General features: G+C 39.4%; 1 protein-coding gene across 1 annotated transcript; it reads left to right on the plus strand.

Moving 5' to 3' along the window:
- Window positions 1-21,675: 21,675 nt before the first annotated feature.
- On the plus strand, window positions 21,676-22,605 carry CYSLTR2 (cysteinyl leukotriene receptor 2; the record flags this gene model as incomplete). Its single annotated transcript, XM_080926884.1, has 1 exon — window positions 21,676-22,605. One exon carries the CDS (start codon window positions 21,676-21,678, stop codon window positions 22,603-22,605), a length of 930 nt encoding a protein of 309 aa, XP_080783010.1.
- Between the last annotated feature and the right edge of the window lie 279 nt (window positions 22,606-22,884).

The raw sequence follows: 22,884 nt of genomic DNA on the forward strand, positions 1-22,884 counted from the left end.
GCTCACTAACTTCTATTCATTGACCCTGTACAACATCTAAAGGGAAGTTCCCATTGCATTGATGACTGGGTGGTAATATAGGCCTGTTTTCCTTGACCCAAGAAGTCCAAGATTATTAGGTGCAAGGTAAACTCCCAAACTTGAAGGTCTATAGGAAGATACAGCCCAGTCAGCAGAAGCTGTTGTATCTTTGGTGTGAAGTTTAAGGTTCTCGCAGGAGATTGAAGTTGGTCTGGTCCGTTGGAGGTGCGTGCTTATCTAGATGCAGGAAGCCGGGGGGGGGGGGAGTTGATCCTTAGTGCTGCATAAACTGGGTTATGGAGATGCATGCCCATCACCCCACATTTAAGAAGAGGAGGAAGCAGGAAAAGGATCAGGAGTTCTGGGTCATTTTTGGCCTGGGTAACTTGAAACACTGTCTCGAAATAGATAGATAAATAAACAGGTTGGGAGTGGACCAGAGGAAGAATAAGAAGGGAGGAGAGAAAGAGGGAGAGAGAGAAGCAGAGGCTGTCTATTTTGGAAACTTAAATATTAACTAAACTGAGAAAATATAAGAATTTAATCCAGAATTATTTCTTCTACTGTTATTAAATCATGACTTTTTTTCTTGAAAGAAAAAAAAAAACTTTCCTACATAAGTCTTCTCCAATGAGCCTGTTAGAGGCCACCTCTTCTGCGTCCTGTGACAGAGAACAGTCTCTTCACCCTAGACCACTTTCTGCCTTGAAAGAAACTCTGCTACCTGGCAGATTCTAAGATTTGGAAATGGCTCACATTGTTAATTCCAACAAGCACAGATCTCTGTCCAAACGAGAGAGATAATTTGCAAGCTTGGGCACAGCAGCATCATTTTCTACAAGGCTGAGATAAGAACCTTTGCACTGGTCTTTGACCCTAGAGTCTTGCCTCCCCTTGGACAGTGTGAGGGACTGAACGCATGACGGCACACTTGCTAGGCTAGTGTTACCCCTGAGCCAGATTCCAGCCCTCCCGATTTGGTATTCTTAGGCACTCACAACTCTTTGACCTAGATTTTGGAGGAAAAAAAAGTTTTTATAAGGGAAAACACACTAACAGCGTTTCATTGCAAAAAGAAACTTGGAATCTCCCATTCTCCCCAAATAGTTATTGGGAGACATAAAATAAGAGGGGGCATCAGTACATTTGTGTCACGTCTTATGATAGGGACAGAGGGACGGCAGCAAGCATTCTATGATTGGATACAGCAATAACTGCAGAGACAACAACTGTGGTACAGGTACTCCCTTGTCTGTCTGTCTGACTGTCTGTCTGTCTGTCTCTGCTGTGTGGAAGAAATGATATTTAGGTAGGAATTTGAGAATGGATAAATGATAATTTGGCTGTGAGTTGGAACTCTGTACACACAATGCTCTTCCCCTCCCCCTCTTTCCCTGCTCTTCCCCCTCATCTTCACTGGTCTCCTTCCGATTCCAGTTAAGCAGTGAACTAATCGTATACGGTAGCATTCTCGCTGCCATTTGCCTGGGCAGGAGTCAGCATTCAGGAATTGAGACTCAGTGTAGACTAATTCAGCAGCTTTACTAAGATGCTGGATAATAATGGGCATCTCCGGTTTCCTGACCGCACTGAGGAGGTGGATTAGAAAACAAGAAAGGTGAGGGTTCAAAAATGTACTATTAGTATTTGTGTACGTGTGTGCGTGTGTGTGCATGTATGTGATACATGTCTTCTAGATGGGGTATGCACATGCTATGGCTCATGTGTGGAGGCCAGAAGACAACTCTGTGGAATCTTTTCTCTCTTTTTGAGTTTGCATGGCATCAAACTTGGCTATCAGGATTGCATGGCAAAATGCCTTTATTCTCAGAGACATCTTACTAGCTCCAAAATTGAGTGTTTTTAGTACAGTTAAATCTATGAATTTAATAAGTATCATGGACTCATGTAATATTAACCAATATTTAATGAAAGCTATGAGAATCACAGAGAAGCACACACTTAGCCGAAACAATGCTTTACAAAGAAGTCATATCTCAAGGAGGGCAGAACTTTCAACACATGTTCTTTGTAGACTGATGGACCCTTTTACTGCGGTGCTTGCATGCTGGTTAGGATGAGCATGGGAGAAAAGTTAGCTTTGTAAGTAGCAGAGAAAGGAACAATGGGATTTGGCAAAAAGAGAGGTGGGATGAAGGAGATAATGCTATTATTGCTCTTGGAGCTAGGGGTGTCTCTCATGTGTTTTGAGATCAACCATCTGCAAGGCTTTAATACTTGCTATATCCCTAGGGATCACCAATAATTTGGGAGCATCCATTCTTGACAATAACACACAAATGAGTGTTATAAATTATAAAAATACTCTAGTTTTGAGGGAGTAGTTCTCTGTAAATGTATTCACAATTGATAGGTACCTCTGAGTGCAGGGACAGCCTCAAGGAATAACTTACTTGTAATGTCCAAACTGTCCAAACATGGTGTGTGTGTGTGTGTCTGTGTGTGTGTGTGTGTGTGTGTGTGTGTTCTGCAAAAGAAATAAAAGACACAACTATTGTTTTTTCCCATTTATTGAAAATGGATCCTTTTTTCACATAATACATCCTGATTATAGTTTTACCTTCATCTACCCTTCCCAGTTCCTTCCCACCTCCACACCCATCCAGATCTACGCCTTTCCTATAAGAACAGTTATTATTAAAGTACCAATACAGGATAGATCAATATGCGACATCACATTTTTGGCATATATAATTCTAAATGTATTTTCTACTCATGCTGATTTTTTAAACTTTAAATTTGTATTACACTCATTTCATGCGTGTTTATGTGTGGGGGTCTATAGGCTACAGCATGTATGTGGATGGGAGAGGACTATAGTTCCTTTCTTCCACAATGAGCTTCTTAGGGGTTCAACTCAAATCCTTAGGCTAGATGGTAAAAGCACTTCAAAGGCTTCATTCACGGTTCTTTGCCCCAAAGGTAGCTCTGGTGATACACATCTCTTTGGAGTGTCTCTTTTTCTCTCCGTATCCGTATCATATGCTGCAGAGGGTCTCACGGACATACTCTGTGACTAAGTTCTCCTTTTAGTATAAGACAGACAGTGCCGTGTATATATTTTCAAGAAGGCCATCAGGGTTAGGCAAAGAAGGGTCTGGTGGCATCCATGCATTTTCATGGGTTAGAGAAAGGCAGAGAGAGGCCGACAGAAGCTGAAGGGTAAATGCAGGTAAGAGATTGCTAACGTTAACCACCCAACTACCATAACATTTACAAACTGTTTGAAGTAGGAAACTTAATGTCTTATAATTTGATGTTCTTGTTCATTACAGCTATAATATGAAACCAAGATAGCAAAATTCAGATACTATTTTGGGGGTTTCTGAATTTTTCTTAGATCACAATCATTCTGGAATTTGATCAGCATGTAGAGGGTCAGATGACCCAACATCTCCCTCAATCTTTAGAACATCTCCCCCAGCAATCCTGGTGGATTCCTGAGGAATTCTTTCTTGAGAAAAGTAGATGAAAATTTTATTTACAGAGCAACCAATTAGGTGGGGCAATTATGAGAAAGAAATTTCTTAATGCATTTGGAGCCACATAGGGAATTTGGCCGGTTGGAACAATTACATTAAATTAAGGCTACTCTACCATTTGCCCCTCAGAGATTCTCTCTTCCTCCAGAAAGTTCCCTGATGGAAACAGAATGTGTTTAGCCACTGCTCCTTAGGAGCTTCCAGCCACACCAGGAACCCATGACATCTCATGAATAACACCCAGCATGTCTTCATGCGGAATATCAGGAGAGTCAGGGTACCCTTGGTTGACACCAGAGGAAGGATGCGATCCTGAGACTTGTCAGTAAGAGATCTGAGCTGATGATAGGTTGAAAAAGACAAAAACAACATTGGGAAACAAGCTATACATAGGCCGCTGAGGGGGAACTTCAGTTTCCCTGAGGTGCTGAGGTGAAGGCCCTAGACATAGCCTGAGACAGCTCTCCCAAGTTGTTGACAGTCTCTGAAGCAGAGAAAGTGACACAGAGAACTGCCTCCCCGCAGGGCTTTCAGGGGTCATGTTCCAGCTTCCCATGCAGCTACCAGCAAACCATTTCCCTTTGAGGGAACCTTTGAGGCACTCTGGGAGTGACAGATGAATCAGGACATCAAAATCCTCTCTGGTGTTGAGTCTGTGGAAATGGAGCCCGGGATGATCATTCCTTCCTCATGACCCTGGAAGCCCTGACACCAGCCGATTTCCTCATTTAAAAGCCGTGATAATCACAGTTATTTTCAATCTGTATTTTTGTGTTTGTCTCCAGTAGCTTAGTTCACTTCAATCCTTTGAAAAAGAAAATCTGAAGGGCCATGACACGTTGCATTTATTTCCAAGACGACTGTGATGTCTTCTGAGGTTCAGCTCTCTTTGCTGCGTAGACTTCAGGGAGAGCCTAACGCTACGTTCCCTCTCTGAAGGGCATATTAGGTCAGCACTTTGTGGTCTGGAGTTTGGAAAGACAAATGTTTGTGGACTTTTCTACTCTGAAGGAGGGTGGCATCCTCGGTGCAGAACAGGAAACTACTTTTGGAAGCCTGTGCAATGGTAACAGCAGGCACAGTGAACCCTTTCTCTGGTGACGTCCATGACCCAGGCTCTGAGTGTCACTCATATACATCCTTCCAGCAAATCCATGAAGTGAGGATTACTATCACTACTCCCATTTCATTGATATAAAATTGAGGCAGGAGATAAAACCGCCTGTCCCAGGTCATAGAACTAAATGAAAGGACAGAATTCAACCCTGAGTTTGTGCATTCCTCTCTGTCTCTCTTGCCACAGAGGGGCAATAAATAGCATGGCTTCCACAGCCTACATCATATGCCTGCCTTTGCTTTTATACTTTTTGCCTCCTTAATATTAGCCCTGGGGAATTTTGAGCCAGCTAGCTATGCCGGGCTCCCAACAGCTTGCCAGTTATCCTTCATTTAGTAACACTGAAGTCAGAGGTGTGGTGGGAATCTGACATCCACAGTTTCAGTCCTGCCAGACAGAACCAGGTGTCTACTCTTAAAGACTTCAGAGTGAAGAAGAGATCTTGTATTTTTTGAGGAAGCAAGCTTAGTTAATGTTACCCTAATAGCTGTGGGAGTGGAGCATACATTGACAGGTTATGTGACAGTGGTCATCTTTCCTCTGGGTAGAACATTGGGGCTTGGTTAATATGTAGCCATACAATTTGATAGTACTTAGGATGCCTTGACCCCCAAGGGGCAATGGGGTGTTCTCTTGCCTTGCTTGCAGTCCTGTTTACTCAGGGCTTTCTAAGTCATACATTTGAAGTTGGATAATAGTAGGGAATGCCACTGAATCCTCACCTCCTGCTAGCTGTGACATCCACCGTGGCATTTGCAGATACACAAACCAGAGGGGTAAATGCTACTTGTTCAATGCGTCTCAGCCTGTAAGATGCAACCCTGGTTATGTTACCTTCGAAACCCTTCTCTTTTGTTGTTTAACCAATCAAGGATACAGTATAGTCTAAAGAAATAGAGGAAGCATATAAGGAAGCAAGTATTTAAATAAACCCAGATCACATTTTTTTAAATTAGATTGATTGCCAGCTTGCTCAGAGTCTACAGTCACTTATATTTCTATAAAGGATTTTATTGGTACTTCAGAGTGTTTGAAATTACCATCTTTTAGTTTCAGTGGTTTTGACAGTTTGATTTTATAGCTATTACCTTATATAAAAGTATTTAGTTCTAATCTAGGAAACACTGGTCATTAAGTATTAACTCTTACTTGTGGATAATGATGCTTTTGGAGCAGGGTGTCTCTCTGTAGTCCTGGAACTCGCCATGTAGACCAGACTGGCCTTGAGATCACAGAGATCTTCCTCGATTTGTTTCCTGAGTACTGGGATTAAATCCATGTGCTCTGTTGATGGCAAAACTTTCGTCTTCCTATTATTTTGAAATTGTTTCAGATATTATTAGCCTTGGGAAGTAAATGTAATGTAACATTATAGAAGACATTAGAGAATTGTATAGTATCATATTGTTTCCTTTCATGACAATTATTTTTCCATGTATCAAATATCATTAGTAAAGACATTAGAAAACACAGCTCAGACCAGTCAGAGATCAGCAATCATAGTTTTTGTAGGCATAACCAGATCGTATTTCTTGTTTTATAATAAGAAAGGGAAACAGGATTCCTTTGTAATATTGTCCACTTAATTTTTGACAAAATATTATTTAATTTAAAAATTTCAGCAATTTGTAATATTGTCCACTTAGTTTTTATTGACAAAATATGAATGCTATTTAATTAAAAATTCCAGCCAATTATACAAGAGAGTATTTGGATACTTTAGAAACAGGTTCTTAAAGTATGAATTCATAAACATTATGAATATTGTTATTGGAGGTTAGTTGTTTCTTATACAATTTGTATAAGAAAAGCTAATTCAAATTTTTGGTATCCCTAATAAGGAGAAACAGAATTAGTTATTATTATTTTGAGACAGGATCTCTTTGTGTTGCCCTGGCATTCCTAGAGCTCACTATGTAAAACAAGCTGGCCCTGAACTCCACCTCTGTCTCCCAACAGCCGGGATTAAAGGTGTGTGCCATGACACTAGGCTAAGTTAAAGTTATTTTAAGGTAGTTAGATCCCTGAGTATGCCACAGGACTCATTTGTGCCTTTAGTTTGTTCTGTATTAACATTTTAAATATAAACAAAAGTATAGTAATCCTTCTGGGAAGTAGCTCAGTGGTAGGACATAAGACCCAATATTCAGGACTTCCTAAGATAGATAGCAACCCCACCAAAAAGGAGGAGGAAGAGGAGAAACAAGAGGAGGCAGAGGAGGAGGAAGAGATAAAGAGGAAACATAATAATATTATTTGTTTAACTCAGCTAATATTTCTCTGCTTCTTAGTAGGAAAATTTTATTTATTTTGGGCTTAAAATAAAAATGCCCTCAAATAGTTTCTTCTGAAAGATTTAAAACAAGTCATTGTCAACTTAGAAACAGTACTTTTAACATTCCAAATTATGCTGAATGAGAGACTTCTTTAACAAGGACAGTAAAAATACTTAAATCTTTTTAAAAACATGAAGACTTAAATAAAGTAGGTGGTCTGGGTAAGCAATTAATTACAGCAAAAACACGATTAATGAAATTGTCCATTGTCATCTCTATTTATAACTTCATTAAGTTCAAGACTAGCAGGATTTCTATCATTTAAGAAGGTACCGAAGAAAGTTTCAGATATCTTAAATGATTTAAAAATATCTTAATATAAAAGAATTCAAATAATAAAAAGTGAGCCTGTAGACTTGGTCAGGAGAGTATTGAGTTCCGTCACTTGGGGACTCTACAGTTGATGTGGTTGAGAAGGATATTGCTCAGTTTTCCTGGGGTCTTTGTGCTATGTTCTAGGGAGTTACTGAGCCTGAAACGAGAAATATTAGTCCACGAGTTTGTCTGCTGCAGTTCTGCATGGGAGGTAGTGGTTTGAAGCACCTCCCAGAGTCCTTTCCTTCCAAGCTGAACCCAGTCTTTAATTGGTACCTTTTCTAATTATTGACATCATCTTCCTTTAGTTGCTATTCCTCTTCTTGATTATTGCCTGGGGGTTCACCATGGGAAGACTCTGTGATGGGTGTAACCAACCCTGAATTTAAAAACATCATTTAAAAAAGTCCATTAAGACTGTGCATAATGTCATTCTTCAGCAGAGATGGCTTATATAGTCTTTTGTCTATTTATTTTTTGGGAAGGGGGCAGAGATGTCTGATTTTGTGTGTATGAGTGTTTTGCCTATATGTTTATATGTCCATGCACCATGTGTGTCTCCAGAAGAGGGCATTGCATCCCCTAGGACTGGAGGTATAGATGGTTGGGAGTCACTATGTAAGTGTCCTCTGAAAAAGTAGCCAGTGCTCTTAACTGTTGAGTCATCTCTCCAACCCCCCTCTGTCCATTTTAATAGGACAGTCCATATTTATTTTATTAGGAGATAATTGATGCTTTCCAAAAGGAGCAAGTCAGAGATGAAAATGTCTCAAGTTTAAGCTTCAGTCAATTTTGATTATTTATTTGATTATCTACCAACTTGTAGGACTGATGACCTTGGGACAAAGGACAGTTTCTGCAACAGAACATTTTACAAATAGATGGTACTATCTGTACTAAATTATGCTTATAATTATTATTAGCAAGAATGCTGCAGGTAGTAACAATTCTTTTAATGTGATTTCCTCACTGCATGTACATCCAGTAAGTGAGGCAAAACCCACATACATCTGGCTTTTAACTCAATCTCATTGTTAGATTTTAATTACTCAGTGGTACCATTAGTGTTGATTTGGTCTTGATGTTGCACCCTGGTTCTATGTGGGGGTTCCTACAAACATCACGGCTGACAGAGTATTAATCTGCATAAGGCAAAAAGGAATCTGTTTCTGTATGATGTAACAGCTGGTGCTGGTTCAGACTTCTAAAGTCTGGCAATGAACAGGCTACTTTTAGTAAACCATCAGTACAGTACAATTTTGGAAAAAGGTCTTGTGGTAACAATGATCTAAATCCCATGGGCACAGTGAAGCTTAAGTTGTGACTTCATCAGAAGTCTTTTGAGAATTAGATGTGACCTCTACTATCCAGAAGGGTTCTGTAGCTCAAGGGCCTAGAAGTGGATCTGATGTGGTCTCAGTCATACAGACAGCACAGAGATCAGCAGGTTATAAGATCTATGTGACTTCTCCCCAAGGATGGATTCTATTGACTGAGAAACAATGCTTGAGATAAAGGCCCAGTGAAGAAGAGTCTGGGGTAAACATAATAGTCTGGGTGATTCAGGTATGGCCAGGCCCTACAGATAGCACAAACCACTGGGCTATATAAACTATATGCTATTGCAGTAAATATTGAATGGATAGCTTATCCTTTTATCAGCCCCTGTGGTTTCAATCCTTGGATGCTGCTCTAGTGCGGTGCTGAGCACACACATGTGGTCCCCACACCACTTGGCATTCCAGCGAGCTTCTAAGAACTCAGGAAAGGTTCACCCCACCGCCCTTGTTACTTCTGTCCCATGTGGATACGATCACCCTAGAGCGTTCCTTTACTCCACTGCCTGGCACAAACATAACTCCAAAGCCCAATAGCTTTTCATGCAGATTTATATATTAAATTCTCAATCCACAAACTCTCTACACAATAAGATTATATCCAATGGACAAAGATACAAACTGCCCTTCTATATGAGATAAAAGACATATAGAATCTCTTAAAATATTCATATCTACCTAACACCAATTAAGTCCACTTGGATACAGATCACCCTTCTCGAACTCCATCTTGATTCCTCCCAGAATCTCCTCTCTGTCTCCTGCCTCCACTTCTGCTCCTTGACCTTTCTCTGCCTATATCTCTTTAGTCCAATCATCTTTCACCTTAACATAAATCTACAATATGCACTCCCAGCCTTCTAGGTGGAAAGCAGGTAGATATCTCCTCTGAAGAGATAACCCTGTGTTTTTTACATTCCTTTTTCTCCCTGCCTATCTATTAGTACAAAGACCTTGTGCTCTCTACAGTCCTCTAATCTTCTTTGTCCTTCTTGAGATTTGCTCCCCAATTTATCAGTGGATATGATCCCCCACATCTACCACAGGCCAGAGTCTCTGAGTTGAAGGCTTTGTCCTACTCTTCATGGCCTGCTTTCCTTGATCAGACCTTTTTCTGGCTAGGTTTTCTCTACAGACCAACCTCTCCAGTGGGCTTCTTATTTTTCCCTGAGTGCTCAAGGAGTCCCTGTGGCTAGTATCATGGTGGATCTATATGTTCCTCTCTGTTCCTTGATAGATCTATCTATCTATCTATCTATCTATCTATCTATCTATCTATCTATCTATCTATCTATCATCTATCTATCTATCTATCTATCTATCTATCTATCTATCTATCAATCATCTATCTATCTATCTATTTCTATCTATCTATCTATCTACTATCTATCTATAATCTATCTACTATCTATCTACTATCTATCTATCTATCTATCTATATCTATCTACTATCTATCTATCTATCTATCTATCTATCTATCTATCTATAATCTATCTACTATCTATCTATCTATAATCTATCTACTATCTATCTATCTACTATCTATCTATCTATCTATCTATCTATCTATCTATCTATTATCTATCTATCATCTGTCTGTCATCTATCTATCTATCTACTATCTATCTATCTATCTATCTATCTCTCTATCTATCTCTCTCTATCTATCTGTCATCTATCTATCTATCTATCTATCTATCTATCTATCTATCTATCTATTTATATATCTATCCATCTATCTTCTCTTGCATGTGCTTATATTTGCTGGCTCCGTGCTATGCCCATGGTAAGTACTTCCCCGAAGCATTTGTAATTGAGAGTGTCCTTGAAGCCCAGCCACACTTCTGTGTGAGAAAGGAGGCTGGGGCTATGGCCTAACTTCCCAGGCAGTCCTCACCATTCTCACTAACCCCGTCGTATATTAGATAGAACAAGTTCTTCTTCATTGTAAAGGTGTTTAAGGATTAGATTGCATGCAAATCTGTTCTTACCTTCTTAGACCTTTCTCTGGTCTCTTGGGTATTAGCTTTCCTGTTGGTTCTAACAGATTCCTGATGCTGATAGCAGCCAAAATTGGAGGGTTAGAAGGAATAGGCTCAGGGCAAAGGGTGGGGGATTATTTTTGAGAAATTTCCCCTGCAAATGTGTTGAGAGGAATAAGTATTCTTATGATGCTTTATGTTCTAACAAACACCAAGGAGAATCTACTCTCAAAACCTCAAGCCAATGTGAGCGTAGAACAATCCATCCATGTAACCAGTGAAATTACAGGGATTGAAGTTCGCTCATTTCTACACTAATTTATATAATAATTCAGTCAGAAAATGCTTAATGAAGGACTAAGAGCCATTTGCAGTGCATTCTTTCTGTCTCTTGTATATTCCTTACAGTCATCTCATGCGATGGATGGTATAGACCCCTGGTGTGGTGTGAATGGTGTCCTGCAGAATAGCACTTATAAATATTTCACCCCATTTATCTGTAAATTCAACCTGGTTTGAGATGGCACCATTAGCAATGTAAGTTAGGACAAAGTCCTATTAGGTAAAGTGAGCCCCAAGCTCAACAAGACCAAAGCTTCTCAAAGAAGAGAAGAAGCAAGAGTCACATACACATATAGAAGGATGATATGAAGACACAGAAAAACTATAGCAAACAGCACCCTCAGTTGGATCACACAGATTGGAATGACATATCTTTGAACCAAAAACTGCCAAAGATTGCTGGCATCTACCAGAGGCTAGACAGCAGTAAAGAATCCCTCATTCCAGTATTTGGAGAAAGCAGGACCCCGCTGACAACTTTGGTACAGACATGTAGCCTTCAGAACTATAGAGAATAGGAGACACCAAGCTTAAGGTGCTTTGCTAAGATAACCCTCGGGAGCCAGCATAGTTAGAAAGGCAAGTTTAACTGGTAGTGAGTGCTCCCCACATTTCTAATTGGTTGATTCTCCCCAAGATGGTATTCCTTTTCTCTTCTATCAAAGTCACACTCTAGATAAGTTGTACAATAACAGAAGCAGTTATGTTGAATTGTAGAACTTTTAATTTTTAATTTTTAATGTTTAAAGAATATTTCACAGCAAACAAAACAGGAGAGAAGTTATCCCTAAACCAGATCTCAGCTTTTACAGAGCCCTGGGAGCTTTGTGAATTCCCAAAAGGGAGGGCAATTAGAGATAGCTATATTTCTCAGGCTGATTTGACCATGGGAAGAACCTTTCACTTGACACAGCATCTCATGGGATTCATGCTCTGCCAAAAGTACTTTGGGAAGTGCAGAAATAAACAATCAGACAAACAAAACTACTTTTTCATTATATTTATACCAGAGAGTTTTCTTCAGAATTAAAAATTTGTATTGATGTTTATTCACTGCAAATACTGATGTGTTACACAACAATAATTTGTTTCAAGTATATTGTATGCCATTAAAAGTGATAAACAAATTATTTTTCTGAGTCACATTTTTATATGAGTGTCTGCAGGAAAATTGGGAAACATTACTGCTGCATCTGAAATTAGTTTCTATATCTCTGGGTAGCTTAAACTGGTGCTTTCTTATATGTTTCTTATTTTTTTTGTATTATTATGTGGACTCTTAGAGGCAATGCCATCTAGTCAAAAGTCATTACGAAAATGCTTATAATTGGATAAAGTTGGGTTAGTAGATTAGTATTAAGTGAAAGTGCCCATTATTGGTGTGGTGAATTCTTACAATTTTATGTTGCCTAAGCATCTATTTTAAATTCATTTGTAAGGACTACAGAAATGAGCCAGTGGCTAAAAGTATGTACCGTTTTGTAGAGGATCAGAGTTAGGCCCACAGCATCCATATTGGGTAACTTACAACTGTCAGTACCTCCAGCTTCAGGTGATCTAATGCCAACAGCTCCTTTGTGCACTCATGTGCACATACCTACACCTCCCAACACAATTAAACTACACACACACACACACACACACACACACACACAAACACAGACACACACACACATATACACACATCTATTTTTTTATATCAGAATCAGGGCTCAGTCAGCCTTGAAAGCTAGTGTTTCTACCACCTGCGGCTGTAGTCCACATGGGGGCTGCATCCTCCCACCTCCCAATGATAGCTTTCTGAAGGGTAGCTCATACACCCTACCCGGCTGTCCTCACTGGACACTGTACCCCACACGCACTGTGAAGACACTCAGTAGTATTTCTGGATCTTGTATCTATCTGCTTTACTGAGTTCCACTATGGAAAACCCTGGACCAATAGAAATCTCCCATGAGTTCCTTTTTTGCCCTACCTGTGCCTTCTGACTTGGGAGTATGTAGCCTCTAGGAAATCTCTGTGCCTGCCAGGACCTGTAAGTAAGCAACTCTTTTTATTTTTATTTTGTGTCTCTCTTAATTGTTGAAGAGGTACTTTCAGCTTACATTTAAAAGGCTGAAAAATGAGTGTCTCAGGAAGAAAGTGTTAGAAAGGAATTATTACAGGTTTCTTGCTGCTGTGAAGTCATTTCGGAATAGAGATAAAAGAAGATAGAGCTGGCAGAAATTAGTTCTGTAATAATAGGTTCTGGAAACAAGGAAAGTAATACCCAGGCAATGAGTATACATTGCTCAAATCCATGTGTGTGTGTGTGTGTGTGTGTGTGTGTGTGTATGTATGTGTGTGTGTATGTATGTGTGTGTGTCAGTGCATGTGTTGCCGTGTGTGTCTGAGTGTGTGTATATGTATGTATATATATGTGTGTGTCAGTACATGTGTTGGTGTGTGTGTCTGTGTGTTTGTGTGTGTATGTATATATGTATGTGTGTCAGTGCATGTGTTGGTGTGTGTATGTGTGCGTATCTGTGTGTGTGTCTCTCTCTCTCTGTGTGTGTTCTTTCTAGTCATTTATAGGTCCTTTTCACACTTGGGACTGTTCTGTGGTATTTGTATAGGTGCAGCCAGAAGTTTTTACTCTAGCTAGAAAAAAAAAAGCAAAACAAAACTCTAAGGCCCATGTTGATTACTCCTGACAATGCTGCTTAATGAATTCAAGTTTAACAAGCAGAACAAAACTAATATAATTTTCTGGAGTTAGTCAGAAAGTTTGGATGATTACCCCAATTCTGTCATTTCAGCTGTGCTCACTGTAGCATGTATGATGTAAGGGTCTGGATCTTCTTCATGTGTTTTCTCAAGTATCCTGTCTTGCTTTTCTTAAAGAGGTTTCTCTGAATCCCTTTGGGTAGAAGAGGGAATATGATTCATGGAAAAGATGTCAGTTAGAACATCTGAACTTCTTTACCTCACAGGACAAGTTCATGTGTATCCTAAGGACTATCCCAGTAGGGTAGACTGTATTATTAGCAGAATTTAACAATAATTGATTATGACAGGAATGATCTTTGTGGGGTAGTTGTTGAAATAAAATGAATATGTATGATGAAATTACATACACACACACACACACACATATACACACACACATATATATGTATATATTTACCCAGTAGAGAATAAATTTTTTGTTCTTGTTTCTAAAAAGTTAGTTTTACTCTGATATAGAATAAATCCCTCAGTAGAAGTGTGTTGATAAGAAGCAAATGTCTAAAAAGTTAGTTTTTTTAATATGGAATAAAGACTTCAGCAGAAGTGTGTTGACGAGAAGCCAATATATATTTATAGACAATGTCTGCCATAACCAAACATTATGTGGAGCTTGAGAAATTTGTGGAAGATGGGGAGGAAGAATTATAGGGAAAGGAGGAGTTAAGGACACCATGAAAACATGGCCCACAGAATCAGCTAACCAGGCCTCATAAGGTCTTACCAAGACTCAAATGACAACCAGGAAACCTATGTGGGTCTGACCTAGGTCCTCTGCATGTGTGTTATGGTTGTGTAGCTTGGTGTTCTTGTGGGACTCCTCAGTGGGAGCAGGGTCTACCTCTGACTCCTTTGCCTTCTCTTGGGACCCTTTTTAACCTACTGGGTTGCCTTGTCCAGCCTTGATATCAGTGTGTGTGCCTAGACTTATTTTAACTTTTTATGCCATGTTTGGTTGATAACCCTGAGAGGTCTGCTCTTTTCAGAAGGGAAATGAGGAGGAGTGTATTTAGGGGGAATAGGAGATGGGGAGAGATACTGGAAGAAGAATAGGGAGGGGAAACTGCAGTCAGGATGTAATGTATGAGAAAAGAATAAATAAATTTATTAATTAAAAAAGATGATGTCTGTGGTAGTAGGCTCAGTAGATAAAGAACTTCTAGCAAAGTTCGAGGAACTGAATCTGATCCCTGCAACCTACATGGTAGGACAGAGAAAACTCCTCAGGGCGTCCTTTGATTCACACGCACACAGTAGAACATTGGTGTGTGTATGTAGACACTTGCACATGTCCTCATTTGTAACTGAACACTTGCATGCACATACAATAAATAAATGTAATGAAAGAACTAGTGTCTAAAATTAATTAGGCAACATAAATGTAAGCCTCAGTAGGCTATGAGAAGAAAATTTATTTTTGGCATGCTTTGTTTTTGAAAGTTATTACACTTTGTGAGCAATAATTTAAATTCAGAAGAGTGTCTATGAACTATGTAAAAAATTATAAAGAAATTTGCTTTCTTCTTCTTGAGTAGCAAAAGACCATGATAGGTTCAGAATGACAGAGGGAGAGGAGGGATATTGAATTGAATATTTGATGTGGCCACAATGCATTTATGGACAAGTTGGGTTGCAGAGGAACTGAGAAGCTCAGGACATGTGTTTTGTTGTGTTGTGTTGAAGCTGCCTGTTTCTACAGTCAGCAGCCAGGCCCACAGATTATAGCAGGTGCTGCCCACTTCTGACACTCAGCAACTGGGGAATTTTCACAAAACATTCAGGGTGAGGAGTTTTTAAGGAACAAACTCATAGAATTTGGCCACAAGTACCATTCTAGTTGGGTAACAAGAGGCAAAATTAAAATATTGAAGACTTTTGGCTGTGTTTGTTTCTCTCAGTTCCACTGAGGTCTTTTTCATAGAGGTACATGTATTTTTCTCTGATGTCATTTCCAAGAGGCCAAATATACATTTAAATCACAGAGGCTGTCCTAGGGGAGCCATTTGAAGAGGCCAGTTTCCTGTAGTCCTCCCCCTGGGGCATCATAGAACAGCATCTAGGATAGATAGCAACCATGAAGAAAGTCCCATCTTCGGAGCTCACCGGGAAGTGATTGGTGACTTCTCAGTGAGAAGGCTAGTGACAGGAAAGGTGTCTTAGTCAGTGTCTTACTGCTGTGAAGAGACACCATGATTGTGGCAATTTATATAAATGAAAACATTTAATTAGGACTGGATAACAGGTTAAGTCCATTGACATCACGGCAGGAAGCATGGTAGCCTACAGATAGACATGGTGCTGGAGAAGGAACTGAGGCTTCTACATCTAGATCATCAGGTAGTAGGAAGTAAGAATGAGCCACTGCACCTGGCTTAAGCTTTTGACATGTTGGAGCCCATCCAACAAGCCACATTTCCTAATAGTGCTTCTCTCTATGAGCCTACATGGGGCATGTTCATTCCAACCATCACCACAGAGGATAGCGGCAGGTTGAGGGTTTTGGAATCCTCTTGCTTCTCCTAACCTTTGATGGTTGTGGATGACGATGAAAAAGAAGTTCCTATGTAACAGACTGAACTGTATTGTTCTTTTACAGTTGTTGTGGGGAAGGATGTGACTCTTTGGTGAAAGAGAAGACTTGGAACTTCTTGAGTTGGGAGGATAAAAGTAAGCTACTTTCCCCCCCCCCATTGTTACAGACAGAGTTCTCCAGGAATGACAAGAACCACTGAAATTTGGTTAGAACCAAGGACCAGAGTAACATCATACACCTCTCTTCAGAGATAGATACTCAAAGTAAAGTCTTAGGACTTTCATTGTCCATGGTCTGCTCTTACAGAAGTATAAGGGAGGTGTTGCTGTAGGCAAGGTGTGCATAGGTCATTATTGGCAATCTTTTAAATTACTCCACCAATCCCAGCTCAATATCACTGTTAATTTACTACTGCTCTTGAGGGGATAGCAAGAACCAGTTTTGCCAAATGTAAATTTTATTCTAGATCCTGCTCTAATAGTAATTATCCCATGATTTTTTTCATTCATTGACTGTTTTATAGTGGTTCTTAGAATGCCGGAGTCTCTTTTTTTCTCCTCCCCTCCTGTCTTCTCCACTCCTTTCTAGTATTTACTATGTAGCCCTCAATGGCCTCAAGCTTGAAATTATCCCACTTCAGCCTTCCACGTCTGAAATTAGATGTCTAGTCCATTTTAACCTAAAAGATTGTATTTCTAAACATTTTGAATTCGTGGGCTTATCCAAATTCATGCACCTTATATCAACATAAATATTGCTTATCTTTTATCATCTGACAGGTCTAACTGGGAACAATTTATTCAGCCATCTAAACATTTTATTTCTAGAAGAGATTTGTATTTCAAGAAAAGTTAAGTCAGTGACTATATAATCTTATCAATTTCTAGTTTTTTTTTCTTTTTTCCTTTTTTTAGTTATGAACCAGTAACAAAAAAATTAAGTCAGGAGATTCAGAGGTCTACAGAGAATATGGCAATTTCCTAATTGAAGTATCAGATCATGGACATCTTTCTCTAAGCACAAAAGGACATGATCACAAAGTTTAGAGTGTCATAGAAACACATAGAGGAAAACCAGTCAAAAAAGCTATTCAACTATCCTGGAGGGGTGACTAGATGTTCCCTCCCCATCAATAAAAGCAGCAGGCAAATTACTAGGCTTAGTTAGGGCCCAGAACTAACTCAGTTAAGTGGCTTAAGGCTGGCTTCTAAAAGTTCTGTTGTAGAGTATGTGACACCTAGTCAAAACAGGAACACAGGGGCCACTAGACCTAATGAAAGATCAAAATACACAATGGGTCTCTGATGTTTCATTTATAGTTTAGTTGACATCTTTGTAGGTTTGTTAAGACTTTGCATGGCTGAAGAGAAAAGGGGTGTTGTGAGCTTAGAGTCTTACAAGAAAAAATATTTTGGCACATAGCTGTTGTAATAGGTTTGGTATTTAAGCATTAGCATACTTCAATCAATTTGAGGGACATATAGAATGTATTTTTATCATACCCCACATTTTTCCTTGTATAGTTAAAATATTAGAAAAGGGCGATTTGATTCCATGCACCATGTCATGCTACCTCCTGCTACTCTCTGTCCCTGGCAGCGGTCACCCTCATGGCTAGTCTCTTCCCCTGCTGGTCTCTTCATCATGGACTCTCTGCTCATAATGGATTCCCAGTATCCAACCTCTGTGGTTATAGTTACAATTCCCAGTAACCCAACAAAAACCAAAACTCTAGAAGCTTGTAATTTATCAATCAGATTTATGTCAGTGAATTCTCACTCCACAAAATGTCCACACAGTAAACTTAGAGCCAATTGATATTGATACAAACTGCCTACCTAGATAAGACAAATTGTCCTGCAATTATCCATCCCTTATAAGATATTCATAGCCACCTGTGGCTAATTAAAGCCACATGAGTCTGGGTCATCCCCCTCCTCCATCTTTTCTTTTTCCCTCTCCTTTCTCTCCCCCTTTCCAAAACTCTGCCCCCACCTATCTTTTTCACTGCCTAATCACAGGCCTTGCCTTATCTTGTGCCTGTCCTCACCTGCATATAGACATTAATCACACCTCTCAGCTCTTCCCAGAAGCCCCTCCTCTCCCTTCTAACTTCATATTGTTTTTTTTCTTTAGAGCCTACTCAGTTCAATTACTTCTGTCTGCATGAACATGCATGTAAAGGGCATCCTGGAGATTGGGCAACTTAGGAGGAACATAGAAAGAAAACTGAGTGAGCCCCTTCAGTTCATTAACTGCCAATAACTTTTACCTACTAGCAGGGCCTTGTGAACTCTTTATCCATCCAATACACATGGTTTTGAAAACAAAAACCACAAGTCTAGCCCTTGAAATAAATTTTGATTAGCGTATTTTACTTAAGTATAGTTAAGTATGAAAAAAGTCAACTTTCATTTTTATTTGCTTTTTATGACTAAGTTTAACAGACAAAGGAATGCTCATACTAGTTTTAAATTAATTAAAAATATAACAGATATTTAGAAATCTGATTATCTATATTATCTTTCTTGTCATAGGATGAAGAAGATGATTTGTTAGAGGCCATTTGTAGCAATAGTTTGAGCTCCAAAGGATATATAATGGCATTTTAACTCTGATTTGGGGCCTGAATTTGGGAAAGGAAGAATCAAGAATAGTTGTCCAAGAGATGAGATGTGAGTTCTACCAATCTAGAGTAAAGAAAAAAATTATTGACCTTGTAATATAATTAACAATAGTTACTAGGAGCTTAACTTTGATTTTTGGGAAAACATTGTATCTTTCTGAAAACAACTTAAAAGGGTATTTAAAAAGACAAAATTAACACTGTTTCATTGACAATAATTACTGTGGCATAAAAGAATTATTTTATGTAAACGCTCAAATTCCAATTTTGCTTGTTTCGTACATTATTTGCACAATAATCTATAACATCTTTTATTAATATGCCTTTGTGTTTCTATATCTAGATATACACATATGTCCAAATTATTGAAATTTTTAAAGATGTTTGACATACTTTCACTACTAGGTCAGGCACCTGAGCTGGACAGAGATTCGAATGTCATGCTTACTGAAAAGAGCTTCTCTCTGTAGTGAAAACAGAGATCCATGACTGTTCCAGGTATTGGGATTAAGTGACAGCTGAGTGCTCAGCCCCAAAATAGTATAGTAGAGCATCCTATCTGAAGCCAGGGGCAGGATTAGAGAAAGGCTAGGGTGGGGCATGGGAGAGTAGGAAGAAAGGGAGGATGGCTACAAATCACTGTCTTCTTAGTATGACCGAAAACACCAACTCATGGTAGCTGTGATTGGGTGCACAGGGCCTACAGAGACTGAGTTTGTCCACATCCAGTTGGAAATCCTGCGGGGACTCATGGCCCTATCCCTCTCTCCTGAACCATTGGCTACTGATGGATTGTAGAGGTGAGGTAGCTGTTTTCTCCAGTTGTTTACCCACCAAATGTCAAAGGATCATTTCAATCTAGTGATCACACAACATCCTGGTTAAATCCATGTGTCACAAAACAAAAGACAAGATGTGAATGTGGGCAGGGCAGTTGTGGGGATGATGTGCATGTTCTGTGAGTACTTGAGAAGAGGGTCTATTCTGCATGTTCAGCGAACTGTTGTGTACACACCAATGCCATTTGTTAGTTTCTTGGTGTCCTTTGTAAGTGTCTACTTGCTCTGTCAGTTCTTGTAAGGGGCTCTCGAGATCACTAACTTGACTGGGTTTGTCTCCCTGTTTCTGTCAGTTCTGCCTCACACATTGATAGCTCTGTTGCCCAGTGCATCTTACTTGGAACTTGTAAGTTGTTTTATCAGTCGAGAACACACCTTTTGTTTTCTGGTAATTTCCTTTGATCTTACATCTGGAGCCATTTCTGATGTGTTTTAATTTGACAAATTATCTCTGTGTGTGTGTGTGTGTGTGTCCTTTTTCTTTCTACCTGTCAATGTTACTTTCTGAGGTGGATGTTGCAGTAAATATTAAAAAATAATAAGCAATTTATCTCTTTTCCGGCCCCGAGGTCTCACTCCTCAGGCCTGGTTTTAGTCCGGAGACCTATGCACCTCTGGAGCCCAGTCTGAGCCGCCAACATGGCCGAACTGGCCTGCACAACTCCATTCCCTTGGCGGTTTTCTACTGCCTGTTCTCCACCTCTGTCCCGGGGTATTTCTGTATCCCCAAATTCCACAGAAACACAATTCTACAGCCTGATAGCTTTTCATACAGGTTTATATATCCAACTCTCAATCCACAAATCCTCTACACAACAAGATTGCATCAAATAGACAAAGATACAAACTGCCCTTCTATATGAGGTATTAGACATGTAAAATCTTTAATGTTCATAGCTTTTTAACATCAATAAATCCCACCTGGACCCAGCTGGTCCTTGGGAAGCTCCATGTTGCCCCATCGATCTCTAGATCTCTAACCTCTGTCCTGACCTTCCAACCTCTCAGCCCTCTCTACTTCCCTCGCCCCGCCCAGTCACTGGCTTTCCTTTATTTTACTAATTAAAATAGGAAGGTTCAGTTGGAGTCATGTGACTAGTCAGCTCTTTTGGGGAAATGGAATTAACATTAAAATACAAACAGCTTCAGGACCACCTACAGGTGAGTTTCTTGTGCACAGTATGTAAAGAGGTCTTTTGTTTGCATATTTCAATCTTCTAATCCCCCTTTTCATTTGTATATTGAGACCATTGATATTTAGTGTATTATCAATATATTGAGGTTGTAAATACATCTTTTTTATATTGCTTGCTCTTTTTTCCCTCCCTTCATATTGGTTACATAAACTCTTTAAATTTTCACGTTATTTTATCTTTAGTTTTTAGTATATACTTTTGTATAGTTTTTCATTTATACTTTCATAATTTTGTCAGTTAAAGTGTGGTAAAGAATCCCTTCATATATTTTTATTTTTCTTCATGTATAATATACTAGTCTACAGCTCCTCTATATCCATTTACAATTATATCAGACAGTGTTATAGTTTTTGTTTTGAGCATCAAGTATAACTTAGGCTTGAAAAGGAAAAGGGAAGTTGGTATCCCTGCATTCTTTTGTATTTTATTTTTCTTCCTTTTTTCTGATATTCTAAAGTTACTTCTTCTATTTATCATTTTCTTCTTCAGGAACTTTATTTAGTCACTCTTTAAAAAAATGCTTATATATTTTTATTTTATTGTGTGGATGTTTTGTTTGCATAACTAGGTCCACCGTGTGTATGCCTGATGCCTGCCAAGATCAGAAGAGGGTGTCGGAGAAACTTGCTTCTCTCCATGTATAACTGAGTACGACAAATGTTTTTGATCAGGAAGAAAAGTGGAATCATATGAAGTAACTTTTGGGGAGTTTATTTCTATTTAAACTTATGTCCTCGCCTCTGTCCAACTCCATATCAGAAATGGAAGTAACTGGGACCCTCAGCAGTCAAAGTGACAGGAACTGTACAATAGAAAACTTCAAGAAGGACTTTTACCCCATCATATACCTGATAATATTTGTCTGGGGAGCCTTGGGAAATGGCTTTTCCATATATATTTTCCTACAGACTTACAAGAAGTCCACGTCTGTGAATGTTTTCATGCTCAACCTGGCTATTTCAGACTTCCTCTTCATAAGTACCCTGCCCTTCAGGGCTCACTATTATTTCAAAGGCCTCAATTGGATATTTGGGGACCTGGCCTGCAGAGTTATGTCTTATTCCTTATATGTCAACATGTATACTAGCATTTATTTTCTAACTGTGCTGAGTGTCGTGCGTTTCCTAGCCACTGTCCACCCCTTCCAGATGCTCCATGTCACCAGTGTCAGGAGTGCCTGGATCCTCTGCGGGGTCATATGGGTTTTTTTCATGGCTTCCTCGGCACCGCTTCTGGAGAATGGCCAAGAGGAGAAAAACACCACTACACTGTGCTTGGAGCTGAATCTCCAAAAGTTAAAAAATCTTGTAATCATGAACCACATCGCATTGGGGGCAGGCTTCTTGCTTCCGTTTTTCATACTCACCATCTGCTACCTGTTGATTATCCGGGTCTTGTTAAAGGTGGAGATTCCAGAATCAGGTCCACGGGCTGCTCATAGAAAGGCGCTGACCACCATCGTCATTGCCATGATCATATTCCTCCTCTGTTTTCTGCCATACCATGCACTGCGGACCCTCCACCTGGTCACATGGAATGCATCTTCGTGTGGGGATGAGTTACACAAGGCCACAGTCATCACAATGGCCTTGGCTGCATCCAATAGCTGCTTCAACCCCTTTCTCTATTATTTTGCTGGAGAGAATTTCAAAGCTCGATTAAGGGCTGTATTTAACAAAGATCATCTATAGAAAGTGAAGTCAAAGTGCAGCTTTCCTATTTGCATGTAGGTGAAGAACAGAATTAGAGTATAGGGAGCTGTTTGCTCAGGTATGCTCATAAACACTGGTGTCCACCTTTGTTCACTCAAGGTCTCCAAATTACTTTATATTTGCATGATAACCAACAAGTCTTGGTTCTTGACATTTAGTTGACCACATTTGCTAAAAAAGCTTATTTCAGAAATTTCATTAGATGTACTTTTAGTGGTTTGAACTAAATGGGAAATGTAGAAAAAATATTTCTACTGG

The sequence above is a fragment of the Micromys minutus genome (genome assembly GCF_963924665.1).
Source record: "Micromys minutus genome assembly, chromosome: 12".
In the NCBI taxonomy this organism is placed as follows: Eukaryota; Metazoa; Chordata; class Mammalia; order Rodentia; family Muridae; genus Micromys; species Micromys minutus.